The sequence below is a fragment of the Ctenocephalides felis genome, unplaced genomic scaffold (assembly GCF_003426905.1).
Source record: "Ctenocephalides felis isolate EL2017-DRISC unplaced genomic scaffold, ASM342690v1 CF-g0.4_SCAFFOLD_01886, whole genome shotgun sequence".
NCBI classification, from domain to species: domain Eukaryota; kingdom Metazoa; phylum Arthropoda; class Insecta; order Siphonaptera; family Pulicidae; genus Ctenocephalides; species Ctenocephalides felis.
Window position 1 is genome coordinate 46,706,345 of NW_020538040.1, and position 22,832 is coordinate 46,729,176.

At 30.7% G+C, this 22,832-nt stretch overlaps 1 protein-coding gene and 1 long non-coding RNA gene across 2 annotated transcripts in view; one reads left to right on the forward strand and one right to left on the reverse strand.

Moving 5' to 3' along the window:
* The window catches only part of LOC113376822, a 137,494-nt gene extending 121,902 nt beyond the window's left edge, over positions 1 to 15,592 (forward strand). The window contains exon 3 of the long non-coding RNA XR_003367061.1: positions 15,542 to 15,592. This is a non-coding gene — a long non-coding RNA (uncharacterized LOC113376822). The remainder of the gene's footprint in view (positions 1 to 15,541) is intronic.
* The window catches only part of LOC113376816 (neuronal acetylcholine receptor subunit alpha-7), a 415,073-nt gene that overhangs the window by 43,116 nt on the left and 349,125 nt on the right, over positions 1 to 22,832 (reverse strand). Inside the window, exons 6-7 of the mRNA XM_026616883.1 lie at positions 8,755 to 8,949; positions 4,273 to 4,359 (exon numbers count right to left, since the gene is read on the reverse strand). Of these exons, the coding sequence (XP_026472668.1) occupies positions 4,273 to 4,359; positions 8,755 to 8,949 (282 nt within the window). The remainder of the gene's footprint in view (positions 1 to 4,272; positions 4,360 to 8,754; positions 8,950 to 22,832) is intronic.

Sequence of the window (22,832 nt, forward strand, 5' to 3'; positions counted from 1 at the left end):
CTTGCGTGCCTACTTAATATTATAGAAGTTGATTACTAAACTTATAACATTGCATTCAAACTGATTGTTTGAATCGCAAAGTATGGTAATACATAAAAAATTAGCAACTGCCAGTACATAACTTTCATATATGTGTCTATGAATTAATCATGTAAGTAGTATGATTTTTAACTTCTAAAATTCCATGTGTGAATAATATAATTAATGCTATTAGTATTCTAATTTTATTGCTGGCCCTTCATAAAAATTGTATTTTCTCAAAACTATGAGAGGAATCATCATTTATAATTCTCCAATTATCGTTTTATCCAATTATCCTATAATTCTCCAAGAGCCGAATTATCGTTTTACATAAAAAACTAAGTAACAAAAAATTCTGTAGAAACAAAGTTATTGGTATTATAATTTCAAGTCACAGCGGCCTATAATGTTTGCACTTCTGTATATGAAAATGGTATTTCAGGTTAAAAAGCCTAGCAAAAGTCACAAATATTGATATTAGTTGTTCTATACAACGTTATAAAAATAAAATTTATGTGTCATCTCACAAAAAAAGTTATAATTATTTGGTAAATTTTAGAAATATTTAGAATGTGACTTGAAAGTTACTAAGGCCTATAGAGGGTTGATATTGGCAAGCAAAAAGATCTGGCATCAAAACTTATATTTGAATTTTTTTGAACTACAAAGAAGTGATTTTTCATATTGATATTTAATAAAATTTAAATAAAAAGCATAGATATAATAACATCAATAGGTATAAATTAGGTTATCATTATTCTATAATAAAAAGAAATTGATACCTTATATATAAATATATAATATTATATATGCAATACGTATCTTTTATTTGATAAACATATTCTTACGCTAAAAAAAATAGTGTACTGACCCGTTTATATTTGTATGCGGTTATATTGATGATAATGCGAAAGCGCCGATGCGAAAAAATAGACATTTTTTATAAAAGTATACTTTCCCCCTACGGAACAAAATCATATATGTTATCACTTCATAATAACTTCTTTACGATCTAACATATTAAATAAATCAAGTTCGAGCTCAACAAATATAAGATTCAATTTTGATTGCATTCTATCAATATGATTTGGAAACAAGTATTTTAAAGTACAGCAGTCAACATGCGAACGATAAATTATATGCCGTGAAAGTTTCCATTACGAGTCTCTCGCCGATTGAAATCTCTAGAGCGGAATTGTTGAAGAACTATCGCTGTCGAACTAATTCTTAAACTTCTTAATCCCCATTGGATTCCCTTGGAGTACCGTAGAGCGACACTCTATGATAAATTTCTCCAGATATCTTGAAAAAGTTTAGGGCAAGATTTGCTTTACGAAGAAATAATTATCGTCGAAAATAAAATAGGCGGTAATCAGTTGACAAGTGCTTACCCTCGACTTAAATTTATAATTAATACGACAAATTTTTGTGTACGAAATTGTATTACCGTGACCGTGTTGTACATTTATTATTTAAAATTACCGTGACCGTAATTATAAATTTATTATTGGAAATGAAATCTTTTTTAATGAAAAGGGGTGGTATAAAAAAAGGTACTTTAAATTTTGCCTGTAAATACATATTTACAGGCAATATATAGGGGAGCTGAGGGTTATCTGTAATAGGGCTGAGTAACAGATGTTTTTCAATAGGATCTTAAAAGATATTAATTTTTTTTTGGTTCCATTGATTTACCGTCTTGCATGATATTGACATAGCTATAAACAGAACTGTGTAGGACCGTCATTTTTTAAAGGGAGTAGGGAATATAAAATACATCCATCATAAAATTTTGATTTGCGTTATTATTATCGACTAATATTAAATTTTATATAACTTATTTTGTTTCAAATTTATTAATTTTTGATCATGTATAACAATTATTATGATTGCTAATTTGTATAAATATTAATATTCTATTAATGTAAAAAAATTACACCTGGGGTTAGTTGTAACATACAACAATCATCTACATTTTCAAGCGAAGACAATTGGATGGAATGTATAGTTTGTAAGATGTGGGCACATGTAAATTGTGTTACAGGGGATTCTATAACTTTTGTTTATAAAATATATAATATATTACAGGAGACATTATATATTTTGAAGGAAAGAATTACTTACGAACTAATCAATCAATTAGTTGTCAATTTTCTAAAATCTAAAATGAGTACAGTATGAATTATCAGAGGCATTATTGCCGTTTTTGCTACTTGCTCGAGTAGATGTTACAACTAGCGACAAACACGGGGTAAGTTGTAACACTGCACTTTTTCTAAAAACTAATTATTTGTGAAATAATTAACGACAGCCTTGGAAGTATTTTTACTTCATTCGGTAGAGGAATAGTTACAGCAACTATCCATATTTATTTAGTATTATAGAAATATATAATCAGTGAATCTCAAGATATATTGAATAAAGAACTGTTACAATAAGCCCCTAGATCGTGATAGTAATTATATTTTCAAAACTTCAAGTCCAAGTTTTGCAAGAATTTTTATTACTCCCATTTATGATCAGTTAAATAATTTGTTACGTTTACGAAATTTGCTTTAAATTTATCTAATACACGAATAAATTTAGAATATCTAAATATCAATTACGGACATAGTAATGTAAATTGTTTGAGATATCTAAAATTTGGCAATCGTTTGATGTAACCAGCGATTGCAAACCATCATTTTCACTACCGCATAATTACTGTTAATTGAGTAGGTATCAATTCGCCAGGATTCCGCGAGGTCTGCAATTTAGTATGGAATTCATGAAATCAAAGTTAATTACCGTGATTACTACAGTTAAATTATAAATATAGCACTCGACACAATATTGTGATCACTTATCTCTTCATGTATTACTTTAAATTTATTCTTTGCTCATTTATGAGAAAAAAAATTTACTTATTTTTAAGTAATGTTTTTCATTACTTACTCCAAACTATAACTAATACAAATAGATTATATGATGTTTTCTGTAATAATTTTTTTTATCATGAATCAACGTAAACTACAATTAATGTCACAATACAAATAAAAGATATAGTGTCTCCTGTATCACAATTTACATGTGCTCACACCTTACAATATATTCTATTCAATCTTCTTCACTCAAATCTGTAAATAATTTTTGTATAAATGGAATTTTTTGCTTTAATCAAGATAACTATTTATACCGTTTATGGGGCGTCTATTAATCGTGAAGTTTTTAGGGGGAGGGAGTTTGACGAAAAATCACGAAATATCACGTGGGGGAGGGAGGAGTATATTAAGATATAATGTATTTATTTTTTACCTAATTTTTTTGAAAAAAAAAAATCAAACATATTCAATTAAAATTGAAATTAAAAAAAAAATTTACGTCATGTTTGGTGGGGGGGGGTAATTTTGAATATCACCACGTATCACCAAAGGGATGGGGAGTCCAAAAATCCTTTAAAAAAATCGATAACGTAATTATTGAACGCCCCCTTAGCAATCACAAAAATTGGTACACATTATTTAAGATCGATAAATTTTAAGCAAATTGAGATATATAAAAAGCTTTACGCCTCGTAAAGCAAAGCTCTTGTAAAGATTACATCACATGCAATATTTAATGAAAAAGCTTCATTAATGACCAACTAAGTATAAGTCATTCTTAATGTGATATTGCATTCTCATGCAGAAGTGCATTATCACGAAATGTTTAAGAGATTGTGTACAAAAATATAAACTCAGTTAAGTGATTCTAGAAAGCCGTAATTTTATCAGATTGTAGACTGGCACAAAAGCTGAGAGAAAAAAAAAATTAAATTTGTATTAGATGTCTAAAAAGTCGGACCTGCACAGTTTTGTTTGTTGCGTTGGCTTGTGGGACAGTGCTATAACAATATTATGCAGGACGATTTACATGAGACGAAAGCATATTTTAATATAGTTTCAGATCTTATTGAAAAACGCCTGTTACTAGTTACCTCTACTACAGATAGCTTCTAGTTCTCCTAACTGGCTGTAACTTAATTTCAATATTGTTCTTTCCATTTACATCATATTTCCATTTGTAAGTAATACCATTAACACATAATCTTTATAATATGTTAAACCAATTTCAACTTATTCAAGTATCGTACTTCGGAATTCATTACTAGTTTCATACGTTCTAAACGAAGGAAATATATCATTTATTACAACTATACGACGTATCGTATATACAAAACTGATCAAAAACCGAGGCAATGATATATTCTCACATCATAAATAGAATATTTACCCAATAGAGGTACGGCGTCAGACGTGGCAGGCATTGTCTCAGCGACCATGTTCAAAAACACTGTCAGCGATAAGAGAATGGTGACACCTGAAATAAAACAAATGCTCGTATAGCGATGTGAAACTAGAAATGCGAAACGAGAAACATACAATATGTGTATATCATGTGCATCCGCCGTCACCGCAAACGGTTTTCACTGCGGTGCAATGTGCGATGGATATAATGTAATATATACTTGTGCCGTATTACCAAGATGATTACTTGTTCTCTTACATATTTTGGCATCGCATATACACACGCACACACACACACACACACATATATATATATATATATATATATAAATTAAACGTTTCGACACTTGATGTGTGTCATCATTCAGTAATCTAGAAAACATAACATAAATACACAGTTGATGATAAATATAAATATATAAAAGGAGGAAATTATACATACCAAACCAGGAAAAACAACAGAAAAAATTATGATGTAAAATTGATAAGAACACTAAATTTGTGTAAAATAATAATATACTATTATATTAACAAACGAGGAACAGAAGGAGCACATATTGCCCTCCTATATTTAATGTTATTGATAGCATTGCATTGTGGACACTGATCAAGGTTACAACGCAGTGTAGTCCGCACGTGTAATGAAGGAGTGGGAGAGAGTTGTGAGAAACGAAAGGAGAAAGAAAAACAGAGAAGAAATATAACGAACGAAAGACTCTAAAACTGTATTGAATTACTTTTCATGAAATTAATGATGACTTTGTAACTGTCATGTAAGAGATGAGAGGAATTACGTTTGGTTATACAAGAAGTATTAAGGGATTTTTTTTTAATTCGACGGTTGGGCTGCAAAAATATCACAAATATGTATCAACGTCGACAAAATTATCATCATATGCCGACTGTGGACGTTGCATTGGCACTATGTTGGATTTGCCCGCATAGCCCCACAATTGTATGCCATAAGTCCAGATTGGTTTAATTACTACTTTGTAAATTAGAATTGTCAAAAATGTCGACAAAATCATGAAGTGCAATCGTTATATAAGTCCATTTCGATAGCCCAAAACCTAAAGAAATCATAAAAAAATATTTGGCACCATTCAAATAAGGCTGGATACTAAAAGAAGCTCGACTTATAAGTGCCACACGAAAACCTCCTGGACCGAATTTTTATCAGCTGCCGGATAGCAAGAAAATCGCAGAATTTTTGAAGCGGTTAGTGACTGCAACTGGTGATGAAAAGTAGATAACTTAACACAACGTGACGCGAAAACTGTCCTGATCGAATCGCGATGAGTTGACAGAAATTGTGGCAAAGCCAGGATTGTGATTTTATGGGATTGGCAGAGCATTATCAACTGTAAGCTGATCTTCTATGGTAAAATTGTTAAACCTTAACTGTGCGGTCAATAATTGAACCGTCTGAAAGAATCAATCGTTCAGAAGTTGCCAGCTTTGGCCATTACGAGAAATGTTCTATCAGGACAACGCCAGGCCACATGCATCGATACGGACTGTCCATAGAACTTAATTGAGAGGTTTTTATGCATCGATTTTATATTTATCTTATAGCACCGAACGATTACCATCTGTTCTTGTCCATGGTGAACAGTTTTGCTGATGAAAAATTCACTTTGAGATAGGTTTGTAAAAATCGACTGTTTTAATTTTTTGCCAATTGGGACCAGGGTTTTCATGAGAGAGGCATAGTGAAAATGGCAGTAATAAAATCGAAAATCGAACTATCGAATGAAACTAAATCGAAATTTGAAATCTCCACGGTGATTGTATTTGAAAATGAAAGTACTGTTATATTCACGTTAGGTTTATTTAATGCTATTTTACAAATATGTCCTTCTTCTCTGCATGTTAGTACTAGACTGACTCTCGTAGGGTGAGGTATAGTAATGAGCCAAAAATCGTAAATAAAAATTTTGCATATTTTAACGCTTCAAAGGTTTCTGAACATTTAGGCAAACCTGAGAAAACATGGACATGTGTGTTTGTGTGGATACCATTTTTCGTCGACCATTTCGGGCATACTGATAAACCGATTTGAATGGTTCACAAAATATTAGATTCTTATTGATAAGGAGAGGTGCTGATCGGCTACTAGTTTTTCATGTTATTTGCACAAATCTTGAAAAGAATTCATAGTTTAACCCTTTCCGCTCGTATGCCACCGAAATATAAATCTCGCAATTCGCGAGTGGAAAGAGTTAAACTTAAGAATACATAACTGTGTAGTTTCTATTAGTCGGTATATATATATATATATATATATATATATATATATATATATAATAGGTACATAGCCAGTTGTTTCAGTTGGCAAACTTGAAACTTGGATACTTTACAAACATAGTAGAAGCACTCTAATACGCTCTTTGAAACGTACGACCTATTCATTGGTTGTTACCCCATTGATTCAACTTTATGATATTATGAGCTATTGATGCGTATTGCTAACGCATTATGGCGGAGGCAGCGCCACGCCACGGCATCCGCCGCCGACCGCAAATTAATGTAGGAATGTAAATTGTAACGATCGTTATGCGACGTATAGACAAACAGGAGCTTTGAGCTTTGAGCTTTCCAGTTTACGGACCGCACCGGAGTTACCACCAAATATCGCAGCAGTTCTATATTGTTTACATATTGTCTACCTGTACGAAAAGGGGATTCCATTCTAGAGCATGAACGTAAGTTTGTACGAGTATATTTATTGCGAAATTCACATTGAGTACTTTGTGTACTAATAAGTGAGACACTATTAATAATGCAAAAATATGTTTGCCATTATTAAATAGTATTAGATTAGGGCTTTCTACGTCAGAAAGTAGCGGAGAAATTATAACAAAGTGCCTACTTAAAAGAACATTTTGTATTTTCGTAAGTTGCGCTTAGGGGGCGTCCACTAATCACATGAGGTTTTTAGGGGGAAGGGGGGTTTGACAAAAATCATGAAATATCACGTGGAGGAGAGAGTGGTATAGTAAGATATCATGTATTTATTTTTTAACTGATTTCTTTAAAAAATCAAACATTTTCGAAAAAACTAAACAAATTACGGTTTTATCACGCATCTAAAAATACACGTGATGTTTGGTGGGTGAGGGGGGGGGGGTAATTTTGAATATCACCATGTATCACCAAGGGAGTGAGAGGGGTCCAAAAATCCTTAAAAACTCGCTCATGTGATTAATGGACGCCCCCTTATGATAACGCTGTTATTGGACTTCTGTACTTTTTATAGGTAAGGTTTCATATGTAAAACACCTGTTTGCACAGCAAATACATTACTTTATGACAGTTTGTCTAACAATTTATATTAATGACCCATAATATACCACTACAACAATATTAGTACCTACCTATTAATATACAATAATATTAGTATTAGTAATAGTAGTATTAGTATATCAGTATAGAATATACTGGAATTATCTCCTAAATATGTGAATAAATACTTCTGTGGACCTAATATTTGTCGATAACTCTTTGGTTATCTATGAGTTAATGCTTACAGGAAAGAAAAGAATATAAAACTAGTGGTGCCATGGTATCGTGCCTAAAGGCTGGAACTTCTAATACCATAATTAAATTTTTTTATAAACTTTACAATTTTTTAAAAACTTTGAAAAAGTTTGATTTTTGAAAATTTTGAAATTTTTGAAACAGTTGAATTTTTTCACATTTAGAATTTTTCCAAATTTTGAATTTTTTCAAAGAAATCGCACTGCATAGCAGTTTTGGAGACGAAATAACATTATAAATCTTGGTGCGGAGTTCAAACAAATGCAAAAATGTGTACTTATTATGAAAATCTTTATAAAATATCTGATAATTTAATGTGCATATATCTAGTGATTATTTTTAACCGCTAAATGGTTTCATTGTATTTCCGAAACCGCTAGACCTACCTTAGCAGTTGTTCATTTTGTCTATACATGTAACATGTTTTGAATAATTCAAATCGGACATTGAATTGCCATTTTCTGCACTTTTTCCTCTTTATCTTAAAACTGGCCAGACTTGCCTTTTCCAAAAATTAATCAGCACATTTCGTCGTCAATAGAAATCGAATGTTTTTTAAATCATTCAAATCGATTAATCCGTGCTCTCGAAATTGTCGGAAAAAGATTATATCCGCACATACATACATACATATATATATACTTACATACTCAATATACATCCATTTTTTTCTTAAGTGTGCCAAAATGTTCAGAAAACTTTGATAAGTAATGATACGCAAACAAATCTCGATTTTTTGCGATTACTATAACCTATGAAAAGTTAATTAAAATCATGCAAGGTTGATTAAAATAATTAAAGTGCGTTAATGACTATCGGCAAAAAATACGCTTATTACATGATACAATCTAATATTCATGAACTATAATCGTTAACTACCTGGACCGCATTAAATGTACGTTAGTAATAAAAATCAGTTTGTACTTACCCAGGGATAGTTTTTCGCCGGAGTCTGGGGGCAGTGTAAAGCCCAAGAGTGCCATCGATGCGATCAGTACACACGGTACGATCAGATTGAAGAAATAATAAAGCGTCTTCCTCCGTATCAGAATCGCGAACGTAATGTCTATGTACGGCTCGGGACAGCAGTTGTAGTAAATCTCGTTGCGTTTGCCAGGCACCCCTGTTGGCGGAAACATATAAAAATCTTTAACAAGTGTTATTTGCTTTTTGCTTAAAATATTAACCTAAATGTGGACTGTTAAGTATCTCAAGTAATTCACATATATTTCGGGGGTAGCCGAATATTCAACAACAAGGGTGAAATGTACGCTTCACATACTCGTTGGAATTTCGTTTGATGTTTTGCACATTCTGAAATTGTAATTTTCAATCTGCGTATGCTTTGTTTTTTTTGTTTTCAGTTTATTTATTCATTTAATATTTATGTTTTTATTAACTTTTTTAAGGGGCTTATTGAAATCGACAACAGTGGAAAATGTTTTCTTTAATATCTTTACGTTTCTATATTTTTAGTCCATTTTGATATAACGGAAAAAATATTCATATTTTGTGTTTTAGCACTTCAAAATTTTACATGATTATTTTTTTCGTCTTTCAAGATACCTCAAAATAGAAATATCTAGTACCAAGTAAAAAAATCAATAACTTTATTAAATGTTTAATAAGGTTTTTATTGTGCATTATCACAATATATTTAAACAACGTTTTTGTTACCGAGTAATTTTATCGTTCTTGCCTGTTTATTTGCATATTTTGTGCTGTTTTATATATAATTGGATCTTCTTTACATAGAAGATCAAAATCAATTTTACAACTAGTCGGTATTGGTATTTTGCCTTGATGCAAGTTACATGAGCTTTCCGATATATGTAAATAATTGACTTAATCAATAGAATATAAATTAATTTGAGTGATTAAAAGTATTTTGGAGTGGATTTATCACACATCGTTGACATCGAACGAACACTCTATCGATATACCATAAAATCGTCTAATTTTAATTTTAACATGTTTCAAACATACTAAACATTTTCTCAAACTTTGATGAATTTTTAAGATAAAACTACTTGTCGTAAAGCCGTAATATATTTCAGTAAGTTCTATAAGACCATGATATATATCGCCAAAAAAGTTCCATAAAAATAGGCTTAAATTTTTTCGAACCTTTTTTGAATTTTCAAAATCGATTCAGAATTGCGGGCTAAAACGTGGACGAAAATTTTTCTACTTTTCTGCTATTTACAAAGAATTTTTGGTTTATCGTGGCGTAAAATTGATAAGCGCTAGTCCTCATCGAGATACATCGAATGGCTTTTAAATTTTTGAAATCGGTCCAGTCGTTTTTGAGAAAACGTTGATTTACGGCAAAAATCTGTTCACATACATACACACACATACATACTTCTTCCAAATTTGGTCTCATTCGATTCAGAATGGCTTGAAACTGAACTTCATAAAAAATCCGAGCGAATCGGATTTTTTTATGAAAATATAAACTTCTACTTTGGAGAGTTAATAATGATCAATATAAGAAAATTATTAATTAAAAATATGTTTATTCAATACATAAGAATATTTATAACAAAATGTTGGTTTTGAAGTTATATTATCGAGTTCGTGATTTGTGTTTGAGATGAGTGAAACTCATATGATTATTTTCATACGACAATGTTTTGTGGAAAATATTTTCGTAAGACTTGAAGTTGTAAGTTCGTTATTTTTATTAGCTTCTTTTAAAATAGTAAGTCGTAAGTTATGCAGTTTGAGCCTTATCAACACGCAAATCAAAGACTCAAATTTGGGAATAAAGTCTGGATGAATATCATATGACTTCACTTTTTAAATTCTATATTTGATATATGTTCATAATATTGGATATTAGAATAGAATAACAATTTCGGTTTTGGCATTGTAAGGAATGCCACTGTCATATCTAAAGCTTTATTCAAAAACGGATGGATTGATTTAAAAAATCATATAGCCATTTTATGTAACGCAATAAAGTCTATAGTTTATCAGTTTAATGATAGATTCGGTCAAGCCTAAAAGGAGCAGAAATTGCAATTAGCAGAAAAATCTATAATTTTTCGTCCACATTTTAGCCCATCTTGGATCGATTTTATCGTTTTGATTAGTTTTTGGTAAATATTGGACGGACCGGTTCTTCGTAATTAAATGATAAAAAATATTTTTTTAACAATTTTGATGAATTTCTCAGTCTTGTATGACTTACTGAAACCTTTTAGGCCTAATATTAGCGGTTGAATTATAAAAATAAGTTGAAATTGCGCCGCGTGTTTGAGCGAATCTTATCAGAATCTATGCCGTCCATACGTACATTCCGTGTTTCGTAGGTAGTTACTGATTACAGCTGACGTCCACACTTGAATAAAATACATTTTTCGAATACGAAAAAAGATTTAGCATAGTCTGTTCTTAAGCATTACAGAAGGTAATTAAATAAGCATAATTTAATACGATATGAATAATAATGCAATTAATTTTAGTTCTATCAATTTTGTGTGATGAGTTGATTTCATTGCCATGCGACCCACTATTTTCGAGATTCGTGCGCAGTGATAAATTTCCCTTGATATTGAAATATTTCAATATTTGACAACGTGAATTATTAATCCATATAACTTCACACGTTCCAAATACCTCTCGCATGATCATTTACAGGTATTACCGTAACAGTATGTTTGGCATCTATGACGCTATTCGGTATGAATAACTTACAGAACCAATATCGGATACGGCCGACATTTCGCATAGTTCGACCGGAAACTGTTGGCACCTTATCAATACACTTTCGGCACCGCATAGGCTTGATGACAATTACAAATCTCCTGGGTGTTGCGATTCGTGTCCGGCAAACGGAATCAACGGTGCTCTATTCGATCCAGAACAAATAAATATTCAAGCAGTCGCATCGGTGCCAATATTTGATATATATATATATATATATATATATATATATATATATATATATATCTCACTAATAGTGTTAAGTCTGGGACATAGCATTGTACGGATCAGAGACATGGACTTTAAGAAAGGCCTGAGGACAAAACCTACCTAAAAAGTGGTGCCGAAGGCGAATAGTGAACATCAAGTGGACATATAAGGTAGCAAATAAAGAAGTGCTGAGAAGAGTGGACCAAGAAAGAACTGCACTGACCAGGACCATGAAAATGAAAGAAAACTGATTAGAGCGATTTTGCATAAAGAGTGTCTCCTTCATGACGTTGTTGAGGGTAAAATAGGACTAGATAAATTGGGAAGAAAAATGCAGGTGATTGATGATTACGGAGAAGAAAAAATACAGGGAACTGAAAACCGAAGCACAGGACGGTAAAGTATGGAAGCAGAAGTTTTGTAAGAAAAATGGATAAAAGTGAATAGAAAAGTCATCAATGGTAAAACAAATGGTAATGGAATACCAAGGGAGTGAAAGAGAATTATTGATTTGTGGTCATCTACCATCATAGAAGCATTCACCACTCGACAGAGTAGCCAATGCTCAGTTCCAGCCATAGTTTAGGTTATAAGATTATTATTTCAATATTTTGTAATTTTATTTTGTTAATATTTTGTTTATTGTATGATTTACATTTATATTTTTGTATTCAGGTTTAATTTTTTGTTTTTTTTTTGAAACCTCAATAATTTTGTATTATAAAACTTTGGTAAAGTTTTGATTGACAAAAAAAAATGATTTGTGGTGCCTTTGCATCATGGACCTGTCTTAGGACAAACCACCATTTATTATTATTATTATTATATTATGTTAATTTTTTACGTTTTGCAATTGCAATTGAAGAGTTAGCTTTGAGTTACAAATAATATACAACATATGAAGAGTAACTATTCTTAGCAACGACTATTAGATTTGAATCATATTGTAGATAAATAAGTTCTAAATAATGGACCTGCTCTCTATAGACAAGCATTGATGCAAAGACACTCTCAAATTACGGCTAAGTTTAAAAGAATTGAAAACCAACTTGAAAATAAATTAATGCAGGTAGAAAGATACACGATCCTTATCTGAAAACGAGTAGTGTATGGTATTGTTAACGATCCTATTACTACTTACTAAGTACTATGAAAAAGATGAGCAATGGCCTTAAATCTAAACCCAAAAATAAGGGTTACAATTTGAAAAATTCTATTTTGACCCATTTAGAGTGCCCCAATCGCGTCTAGATGTATGACCGACCTTCTCTAACTTTGGAAGACCGATACACACCCTGGAACCCATTTTCCAAATTTAACTCTTGACCCAAAGGTAGAGACCCAAAAAGCACATACTAACATTCGTTTTAGAGTTTTAGATCTTATTTTGATCCCTAGAATCCGAAAATCACATGTGCCTAAATGACCTTTAAATCGACTCGCCCTACTATATATATATATATATATATATATATATATATATATATATATATATATATATATATATATTAATTTGGAAATATGAACACTCCTTTTTGCACTAACTTATTAAATAATAATTCTCACAAACGTTTCGAGACTAGATTTGTCTCATCATCAGTGTGTTATAATTTAAAATTTAAAATATAATTAATTTATAAATAATTTAGCATTATGTGTTATCCGTTACAAGTCGTTCGATATACTGTCTTCTGCCCCACCAACGATCGGCGGTGTCCGAATTCTCTATTCAGTTTTAAGTGGCTAAGTGAAAATTATTATTTAATAAATTAGTGCAAAAAAGAGTGTTTGTTCATATTTCCAAATTAATATCTATTTATCCACTCAGAATACCTATATATATATATATATATATATATATATATATATATATTCCGACCTGGATATTTAATTTCTTCTCTATTGATTCTGTTAAAAGATCTTAATCTGTCTGCCGTCATGGTGTATTATGGAACGAGATTTGGTTTTTCAGTCCTGCAAAGAAACCGTCGGTCGGTGTCAGCATTAATTCCTTCTGCAGGATATTCTAGTCGTCTAATTGAATGAGCAGCCGGCGGAGGAGTGTGTGCCTAAGTCATTCCTCGCATCCGGCTCAGAAGAGTTCTTCGTCCGAGTACAAAATTACTCCCGAGCAGTCGTCAGGGCGATTTACTGTGCGCTGATTGTTATTTATTTGAAACGGCGAGAAGAGTATGTAATTGAATGGAATAGTACCGACGCTCTTCGTACATATATTAGAAACAGGATTGTACTTTATTCGGTCTTTTATTTTATATCGTAAATTATGGTGATGTGTTAACGTTTATCCCGAGCATGGTTACCGCTTGAAGTAACGGTTTCTGGGGTATTTTAGACAGCGAATAAAAGAGCTACAGAACGATATGCATTATTAATGGCACGGACTCTGTTACAGGTATACATAGTGATTGTGTTAACATAGTATATTAAATAGCTATGGTTTGTTCGGAAAGTTACTGCAATTTGAATTAAAGGGGTTGTTTGGTTTTTATTTTTTTCGAATTTGAGATTTTTTGATGTTATGAAAGCTAAAAACCTTAGAATTATTTAAAAAAAAATCATCTCAATATCTATTTTTTGACGAAATTATAGATATATATATATATATATATATATATATATATATATATATATCTTTATGAATGATCCTCTGAAACCGTTTTTTTTATCGCTCCACGAGCTATTGTATGCCAGCTGCTCTCTTTTTCATTATAATACCTCATGCACATGACCTTTTTAATGTGTCAGCATCTTTGAACACCATGGTGTATTTAGTACATTAAATTAAATGGTGTATTTAGTACATTATATTAAAAACTTTAAATACGTTTTTCTCAAAATGACTTTTCAATGCGGTGCCACAAATTTTAAAAAAACTACAAGTCGGATGAACTTGCATTTTTTTTTATTTGTTCACCACTGCAATACCTAGTTCCCCTACCTCAAACAACTTCATAACATTACGCGAAAATTTTTTGCGAAGCTTCTCGTCTCAAAAAAGGCTCTTTTTAACACTTTTTTTTAAATAGCTGCCATTTTTTTCTTCTTGCTTTTTTTCTTTTATTTTAATAGGGGGACTGGATTCAAACTTCTTCTTCAACGTAGTTTTTTTTTGTTTCAGGCGACGCGCAACGGATTTATCTGTGGCACCGCAAAAGAGATCGATTTTGCAATGCCCACTTTGGCGCTCCTGGTTAAAAAATGACGGCGAAAAAAAAATAATATTCTATGATTTTGTAATTTTTGTTTAAAAAAACCGCATGTCTCTATGATAAATGCATTTCGAGAAAAACAAAAACAAATACGAAGTTTTTGTAACAAAAAAACGAACAACCTCCTTAACTATTTGAGTAATTTAATTTTCAATGCATGACTTTAGGGTTACATTATCGGATTAAATTGTTCAAATTAGTTTTGAATGTTAGAAGCAATTCTTATACGTTGATCGCTGCCCTGAATCCTTACGATAATACTTAAAGCTTAAAGGTCCGCGGGTAAAAAGCCCACAACCGGTATATCAAAAACAAGTGTAATTTTAAAAACAGTAGAATGCAAACTTTAAATAACCAACCATCAACTTTATTCTTACTATTTCACTATTGGGAGGTAAATGGTAATATTTAAAATATCATAACAGAAGTACTTTTTTTCATTGTTATTTTTTTGGTTGTGAGCACTGTGGCTTACACGGGAGTGGGGTAAAAACTATATATTTTATTTGTATTATGATATTAATTGTATTTCACGTTAATTTATGATAAAAATTTATATTACAGGAGGCATTCTATATTGCACTACTTGCCTTGGTGGACGTTAAACTAGCCCCAAACATGAGGTAAGTCGAAACAACGCACTTTTTCTAAAAATTAATTGTGAAATAATGAACAACGTTTGTGAATATATTTTTACTTGATTCGGTAGAGGAATAGTTATCTACAATATTTATCCATCTTTATTTTGTAGAAATATAATCAGTGGTTCTTAAGATATGAATTAAAAAAAAAAAACTGTTACAACCAGCCCTAAGCTATTCTTCTACCAGCCCTTAGCTATTTCATTACGTTACTTTATTAATATAGAAGTCATTGTAAGAATAAAGATATATTGATGATATACAATTACTTGTAGATTTCAATACATTATGTATACAAAACCGTGTATAAAATCAAACTTGAATTACATTTGAAATCACATTTGTTTAATCATAATATTATATCTCTTTCTATTCATGATTTATACATTATTAGCCTTCTATTGAATGCGATATAAATCTATCACATTGTCGAGAATTTATATTCCCTGAAACAGATAATTGCTCGATTTCTTTAATAAAAATGGTTGAGCTGAAATTATTACTTTGCTTTCAAAGCGAGCGCTTTTCATATGACGTCGTTTGCAAACCCAATCTTGTGCAATGATTAAAATGTCGCACATTGAAATATGTTCTCTCAAACTAGGTTCCGGTAGAACGCCAGAATTTGTTGACCCGTTTTATTCAGTGGCAGAGGAAATAAAAACCAACATCCGAAATTTTATTTAGTAATTAGCGATTCGGTTCACCGAGTCGGACGACCGCAAATTAAAACGAGAGAGGAAATCATTAATTAAGTCGAGCATGCTTTGATTGCATGCAGATTACTTCGGAGTTTGAATCACGAAATGGATATTCTTTGCTTTGATTTTGAATCTTTCTATATAAATTGAAATATTTCGCTTTTCGTTTTCGTTTTCGAGATTAAATATAAACAGAAACATCTTTAATGTTTATTTGTTGCAGTGAATTTAATTACTGAACTAAACTGATTTTGAATACAAATAGCTACACGAAGATGAAACGTTTCTATCCAGTTCTTATATCACTGTTAGTGCACATTTTCTGATATTTTTTATTTTATAAAAAAAAGTAAAAACTAGTGTTGCATGGCATCGTGCTTTGATAAAAATAGATGGAGCAGATTATTTAAAAAAGCTTAGAAATATTTTGAAAATTTTGAAAAATTTAGATGTTTGGAAAAAATCGACTTTTTTGAAAAATTTAAATTTTGGTTTATATTTTGATATTTTTTTTTTCCAAAGCAATCGCGCTGCGTAGCTGTTTTAGAGACAAAATATCAAAGCGTGTTTGAAGATATCATATAAACATTGGTACGGAACCCACAGAATGTGAACAAAATTTGTACTTAATATTAAAATATCTGATAATTTGATCGGTTTATGTCTAATCATTTTTTTTGACCGCTAAATGACATTTTTTTACTTTTCTTATTGGATCTCCGAATCTGCTGGACCTGCTTCACCAAAAATTTAATTAGTTCATTTTGTCATTACAAATGAAATGTTTCGTGAATCATTCAAATCGGACGTAGAGTTATCTCAAATACTGAATAACCGTTTTTGTCACTGCACGTTTTGTCCCGTATCACGAAAGCGACTGGTCCTGCCTTTGCCAAAAACTAATCGACACTTCTCCTCATCAATGCGTGTTGAGTTATTCAAATTGGTTGATCCGTGTTCCCAAAATCGTAGACGAAAATTTGTGTTCGCACATACCTACACACAATTACATTTATACACACAGCACATACATTTATTTTTTTAAGGTATGCTAAAATGTTCAGAAATCATTGAAACGTAAAGATGTACAAAAATTTAAATTTTCGATTTTTTTTTTGCGATCACTGTAACTTACCCTACAGGAAGTTAATAATACTCTTTTGATTAACAATAAAGAAAATTGGGGCAATATATTTTATACAATCTTATTTTTATTAATGTAAGTCATGATACAACTTCTAAATATTTAATTGACATTTTCTATTATTAATCCTCGTTTGCATTTGTAATTTGTAACAAACAAACTGACTTTGCCATTTGTAATCGGCTATAATTTATTACCATTTATTTTATTAACCATAACTTCAGAGGTAAAGCATAAAAATATGCTTGCAAACTTTTTTAAATAATTATATTTCCTCGTTATAAAACTGACTCACTATAAACTTTATTTTAATAAAGAAATTTATAATTACTTGAGTTATAATTACTTTCTTAAAATAGATGAAAGTACATGCAGTTTATATGCTTAACGAAAGGATAGAGTTATAGTTTACCAACTATATTTATACTTACTATAGATATAGTTTACCAACTATATTTATACTTACTAGTAGAATTTTGATATGTTAGTCATTAATAATTTAGTGAAAAACAGATGACGCTTTTTTATTGCAGTGACGTTGTGCTCCGTAACTGTTGGAAATTTTTTCGAAATTATTTAATATTTCTATTAACTTCAAATGTTCATATGTTATATTTTTTTGTCCCAAATGGTAAAGGTTATAGACATTTTTGGATTATAAAATAATTTTATATCGCATTTCTTATATTAATTCAGAAGGCTTATATAAATTCAGAAGGAATTAGACATGATGTAAATTTATAAAATGTTGAATACATTCCTACTGTAACATTTGCGACTTGAGATTTCGTAATAAAATCGTTAAACTCAAATCATTAAAATCACGCGAACACAGTTACAATTTTCAAATAATTTTCTGAAAGCGTAATTTGTTTATGCAATAACATACGATTTGATATTTTTGTGTATTCTCTACCTTTGAAGTTATTTTGAATCACTTGGCACCAAAATATTTTTCTGGAAGTACAGATTGCCTTCACAAAATCCCTTTACATTTGGTGTTTGATGTATTATAACACATATATCATTTCGTAAAGATATCAATTTCAGTACAATTTTAGTATAAAAGTATGTGTGCATGTGGTCCAAATTTTGATCCTTCTCAAGAACGGCAGTACCGATTTCAAAAAGGTTATGTGATAAAGCTCGACAAGTTTTTGGTTAATTTTGCTCAAAGTCGTATTCTTATAACAGAATAGAAATAGAAAATAAGAGTGCCAAATAATTTTTCCGCGTTTTTTCAGAAAATCTTGAAATGATCCTGAAATGTTTTAAGTTTTAAGACCATTCAAAGGACATCAGTTGGTAATAGTGCTGCTCGGTCTTGGGTAAAGATCCGCCGCGTCGTTTTTTGTAATAAATTGTTGATTTTTTACAATTTTGATGAAACATTGTATGATGCTGAAATTTATAGTAATAACAAATATTGTAAAAAATTACATGCCAACAAAAAGTGGTTCGTCACTCAAATCGTTACGCTGTTTCTTTAAAATTAAGAACCCTATATTTCAGTACGTGCAAGATATTTTCTTGGCAATATTTAACTATTACCACAAATTTGACAACATTTCAACAAATGCTGGTACTTACAGATAAGCCTAGAGGTATCATCAATCGTATACTTTAGAACGCAAACAGTTCAGTGGCGCAGCGAACTTGACAGTCTGAAAGTTATGGAGCGCGTTCTATAGATTTGTCAAGAGCTTATCGAGAGATCAACCGGGTACTGTCTGAACTTTAAAGCTCGAGATATATTTTGAAATTGACCTTGATCCTAAATACTCGACTTTAATATCATGAAAACAAGACGATAATGCGTATCTGATATCAGTCTATTTGAAAAATGAGATTTTTTTATTCGTGCTTTGTAGTGTGCGAGATAAAAGCCTATTGATCTTTTTATTGCCTCCATTTCTTTCTATTACTGATGCACATATACTATTGTAGTTGTATATTGCATGCCTTTTTTTAATATTTAGGTTTGACTCATCTTTGGTATACAAATTGCAGTTCGTAGTCAATTGCTTGCAATTGCAATTTTTACTATTATTATTTTATTTATCAACTTCCCGTAGGCAAAGAGAGCCAAAAATGGTAATTTAGTATTCGAGAGAACGAAGCGTCGGATTTGAATGATTCAGAAAAACATCTTAATTGTATTGACAAAATGCAGAATTGATTAAATTTTTGGTTAGGCAGATCCAGTGGTTACTGCAGATCCAATAAAAAACTAAACTATTGGGGTACATGGCATTGTGCCTTAAGGCAAATTGCTGGAACTTCCCGTATCGTAATTAAACATTCGATAAATGTGTAATAAATATTTCATAATTGTTTTGAATAATTCCAAATAGATTATTTATTACATACTGTAAACTTATAAGTACTTTTTGAGATTGAGCGACGAGCGTATTTTATGAACAACTTATGTGTACGTTTACAACATTTCATTTTTTTTAAATTTGATTTTTTCAATAATTTAGAATTTTTTTGATAATTTAGAAATTTTTCAAAAATATTTTAAAATTTAGTTTTTTTTTGAAATTTGGAAAATTTGAAATTTTTGAAACTTTGAATTTTTAATTATAGCAAAGCATAAATGATTTTCTGCACTTCCTAAATTGGGCATTGGAAAATTCGGAAAACTGATTGCCGACCTGCCTTTCAAATTATATTTACTTATTATTACATTGCACAATAAATTGGAGTCTTCCCTTATTACAAAATTATTCATTTTGAATTGAAAAATTTAACAATTCGTATTTTTTCAAGTAATATCAAATATATAGTTTTTCATAAATTCATACATTCGGCAAGATGAATAAAACATATTAAGATTATTTTAAGAAAAAGTTTAATGAATATAAGGCACAATTTAAAATAAAATTATTCAACAATGTCCATTTAGTAAATCCAACCCGATAAATCACAATCCATATGAATATAATCTGTACGACTTCTGTATATTAACAAAAACTGAATTTATAAAAAGTTTCGAGTTAAAAATGTATCGTAAAACTCTAAATAAAACAAAATAAAGTTATACATTAGGATTTCTTAAATAAAATTTAAAAAATATGTATTGTGATTTTTTGAATGAGTTTTAGTTTGTATATTAAATCCATAACTGCATACCAACATATGTATATCAAAAATCAAGATTATCTGGCATTAAAATTAATTAGTCTTCACAGTTTTAATTGCAACATTCTTTAAAGGAGAAGTTGTTCTAGTTGTATCAAGAGACACAGCTCCACTATCATCACTGCTAACAGTCTTCTTTAATTTCCTATTTTTAGTTATTTTTGGCGTTTTCGCATTGGGGAATGTGGCAGTACGTTTTGGATCAAAATGTGAGTCCAACATCTCTAATAAATAATGTTGTTGATCTTTCCTTGTAATTTGCAATTTGGCCAATTCCTTTATTATGCCTTGTTTTCCATCTGTTTCATATGTACTTTTCATGGTATTATAATCATATTTGCCTTCAGCCAATATTGATCTTAAAGCATTTATGTGCTGAATATCCCGATAATTAATTTTGCCAGCTGCACTAAATATTGGCTGGAATGAACTGCTTTTTTCAGCTACTTTGCGCAGATCTTTTAGTTCACCTAATTCTACAGAAATAGGATGAGAATACTGGCGAACTACTTCTACCATGTTGTCTAATATTACACGATTTGGATCTCCAGTACCAGCTGCTAAGTTCCTTTGTTCATCTTGGCCAAGATGTTGAGCTATTTCCCAAATAATTTTTGCTCTATTCGATGCATTATCGAATTGTTCTTTTTGATCTAGTAATACTCTGGATAAAACTTTAAGGTTAAAATACTTCATGGTAGTTGAACATTTCTTTTCGGCTAATGCATGTCCATTTGCAAAACCCCTTAACAATTTCATTAAACTTTCCAAGTAAATCGTAACGTTGAAGAGCTTCTAAGAGCATGTAAGATACCATTTTCTTAGGTTCATGGAATATGAGAATTACACCTGCTCCATCTGACCCTGAGTTGACTTCTTCTAGCCAATTCAAAAAATCTATTAACCCAAATATTTCTGACTTCGTCCTTATAACCTTATTATTTATATTGCTTCTCAAAACTCTAAAACGGTCATCAGATGTAACACGAATATTATGTCTTCGTTTGACACTTGGTTTTAAATTTGCATATGGCATGATGTACTGGGTAAATTGTCTATTTAAATTGTATGCTGCTATATGAAATATTTCATCTGTTAACCTCCGTCCAGTTGTATTCATATCACAACTGATAAGGCAGTATTTTCCTGCTGGAAGGCATTCAGGCTTATGCTTTTTGCTTTCAGTAGCCTTCTTCCTCTCTGGCTTCTTAACCATGTTGTCCTTACTTTGATCACTTCTGAAACGTTGACAAATATTTTATATGTAAGAAAATAGTCAAACAAGGTGAGTTTAAAAGTCTATCGTATACTTGTTAAGAGCTTACCGAATCATTGTTTCAGCGGAAAACATTCACCGATGAATTAATTAATTTAAGAATGAGATTTGATTTCTACTTTACTGTATTTGTTTCATGAATGTCAGAATGCGAGTTTGTCATTTGTTTTCAGAACGTTCTAGAAAAAATATATTCGGCTTGATCCTTAATATTGTGAAACTTAATAAGCATCAAACTTTATATTAACCAGACATATCAATATCAGTTTGATAGATTTGTCTTTAATTTTTTCTTTCATTTAACTTGATCATTTTTTAATCAATCATACAAATTAAGAATTCAGAAGTGAGTAAGAAAGTAATGAAATTCAAATGTAGAGTTACACTCGAACCATTATTAAGAAGTTTTCAACAGTAGGAAAATGCATTCACTGACAGCTGAAAAAAAGAATACAAATAAAAATTGTATATAGTATCTTGTTCAAGTATTTATTATTCATAAACAAAAAATACTAGTGGGGCGCATATCATCGTGCCTTTAATGAATAATCTATTTGAAATTATTCAAAACAATTATTGATTATTTTCATTCTTCGAATGTTTAATTACGGTACGGGAAGTTCCAGCAACGTGTCTTCATACACGATGCGGTGCACCACTAGTTCATAATTATTCTATTATTTATTTTATTTGGATTTTTTTTCCTACACAACATTTCTACATTTCTTTCGTACACAACATACATATCAATCTTATGTTAACATTTTTTTAAATCAATTAACAACGTTAAATCGTCGCAATATAATTTCAATTTATAAATAATTTATAAATTTAATATTATAATACAAAAATCATGTTTAAGTTTATTGATGTTTCAAGCGTCAAATGTAAAGGATTCTTTGGATGCGGTCTACAGATTTTTTTTTTTTTTTTTTTTTTTTTTTTTTTT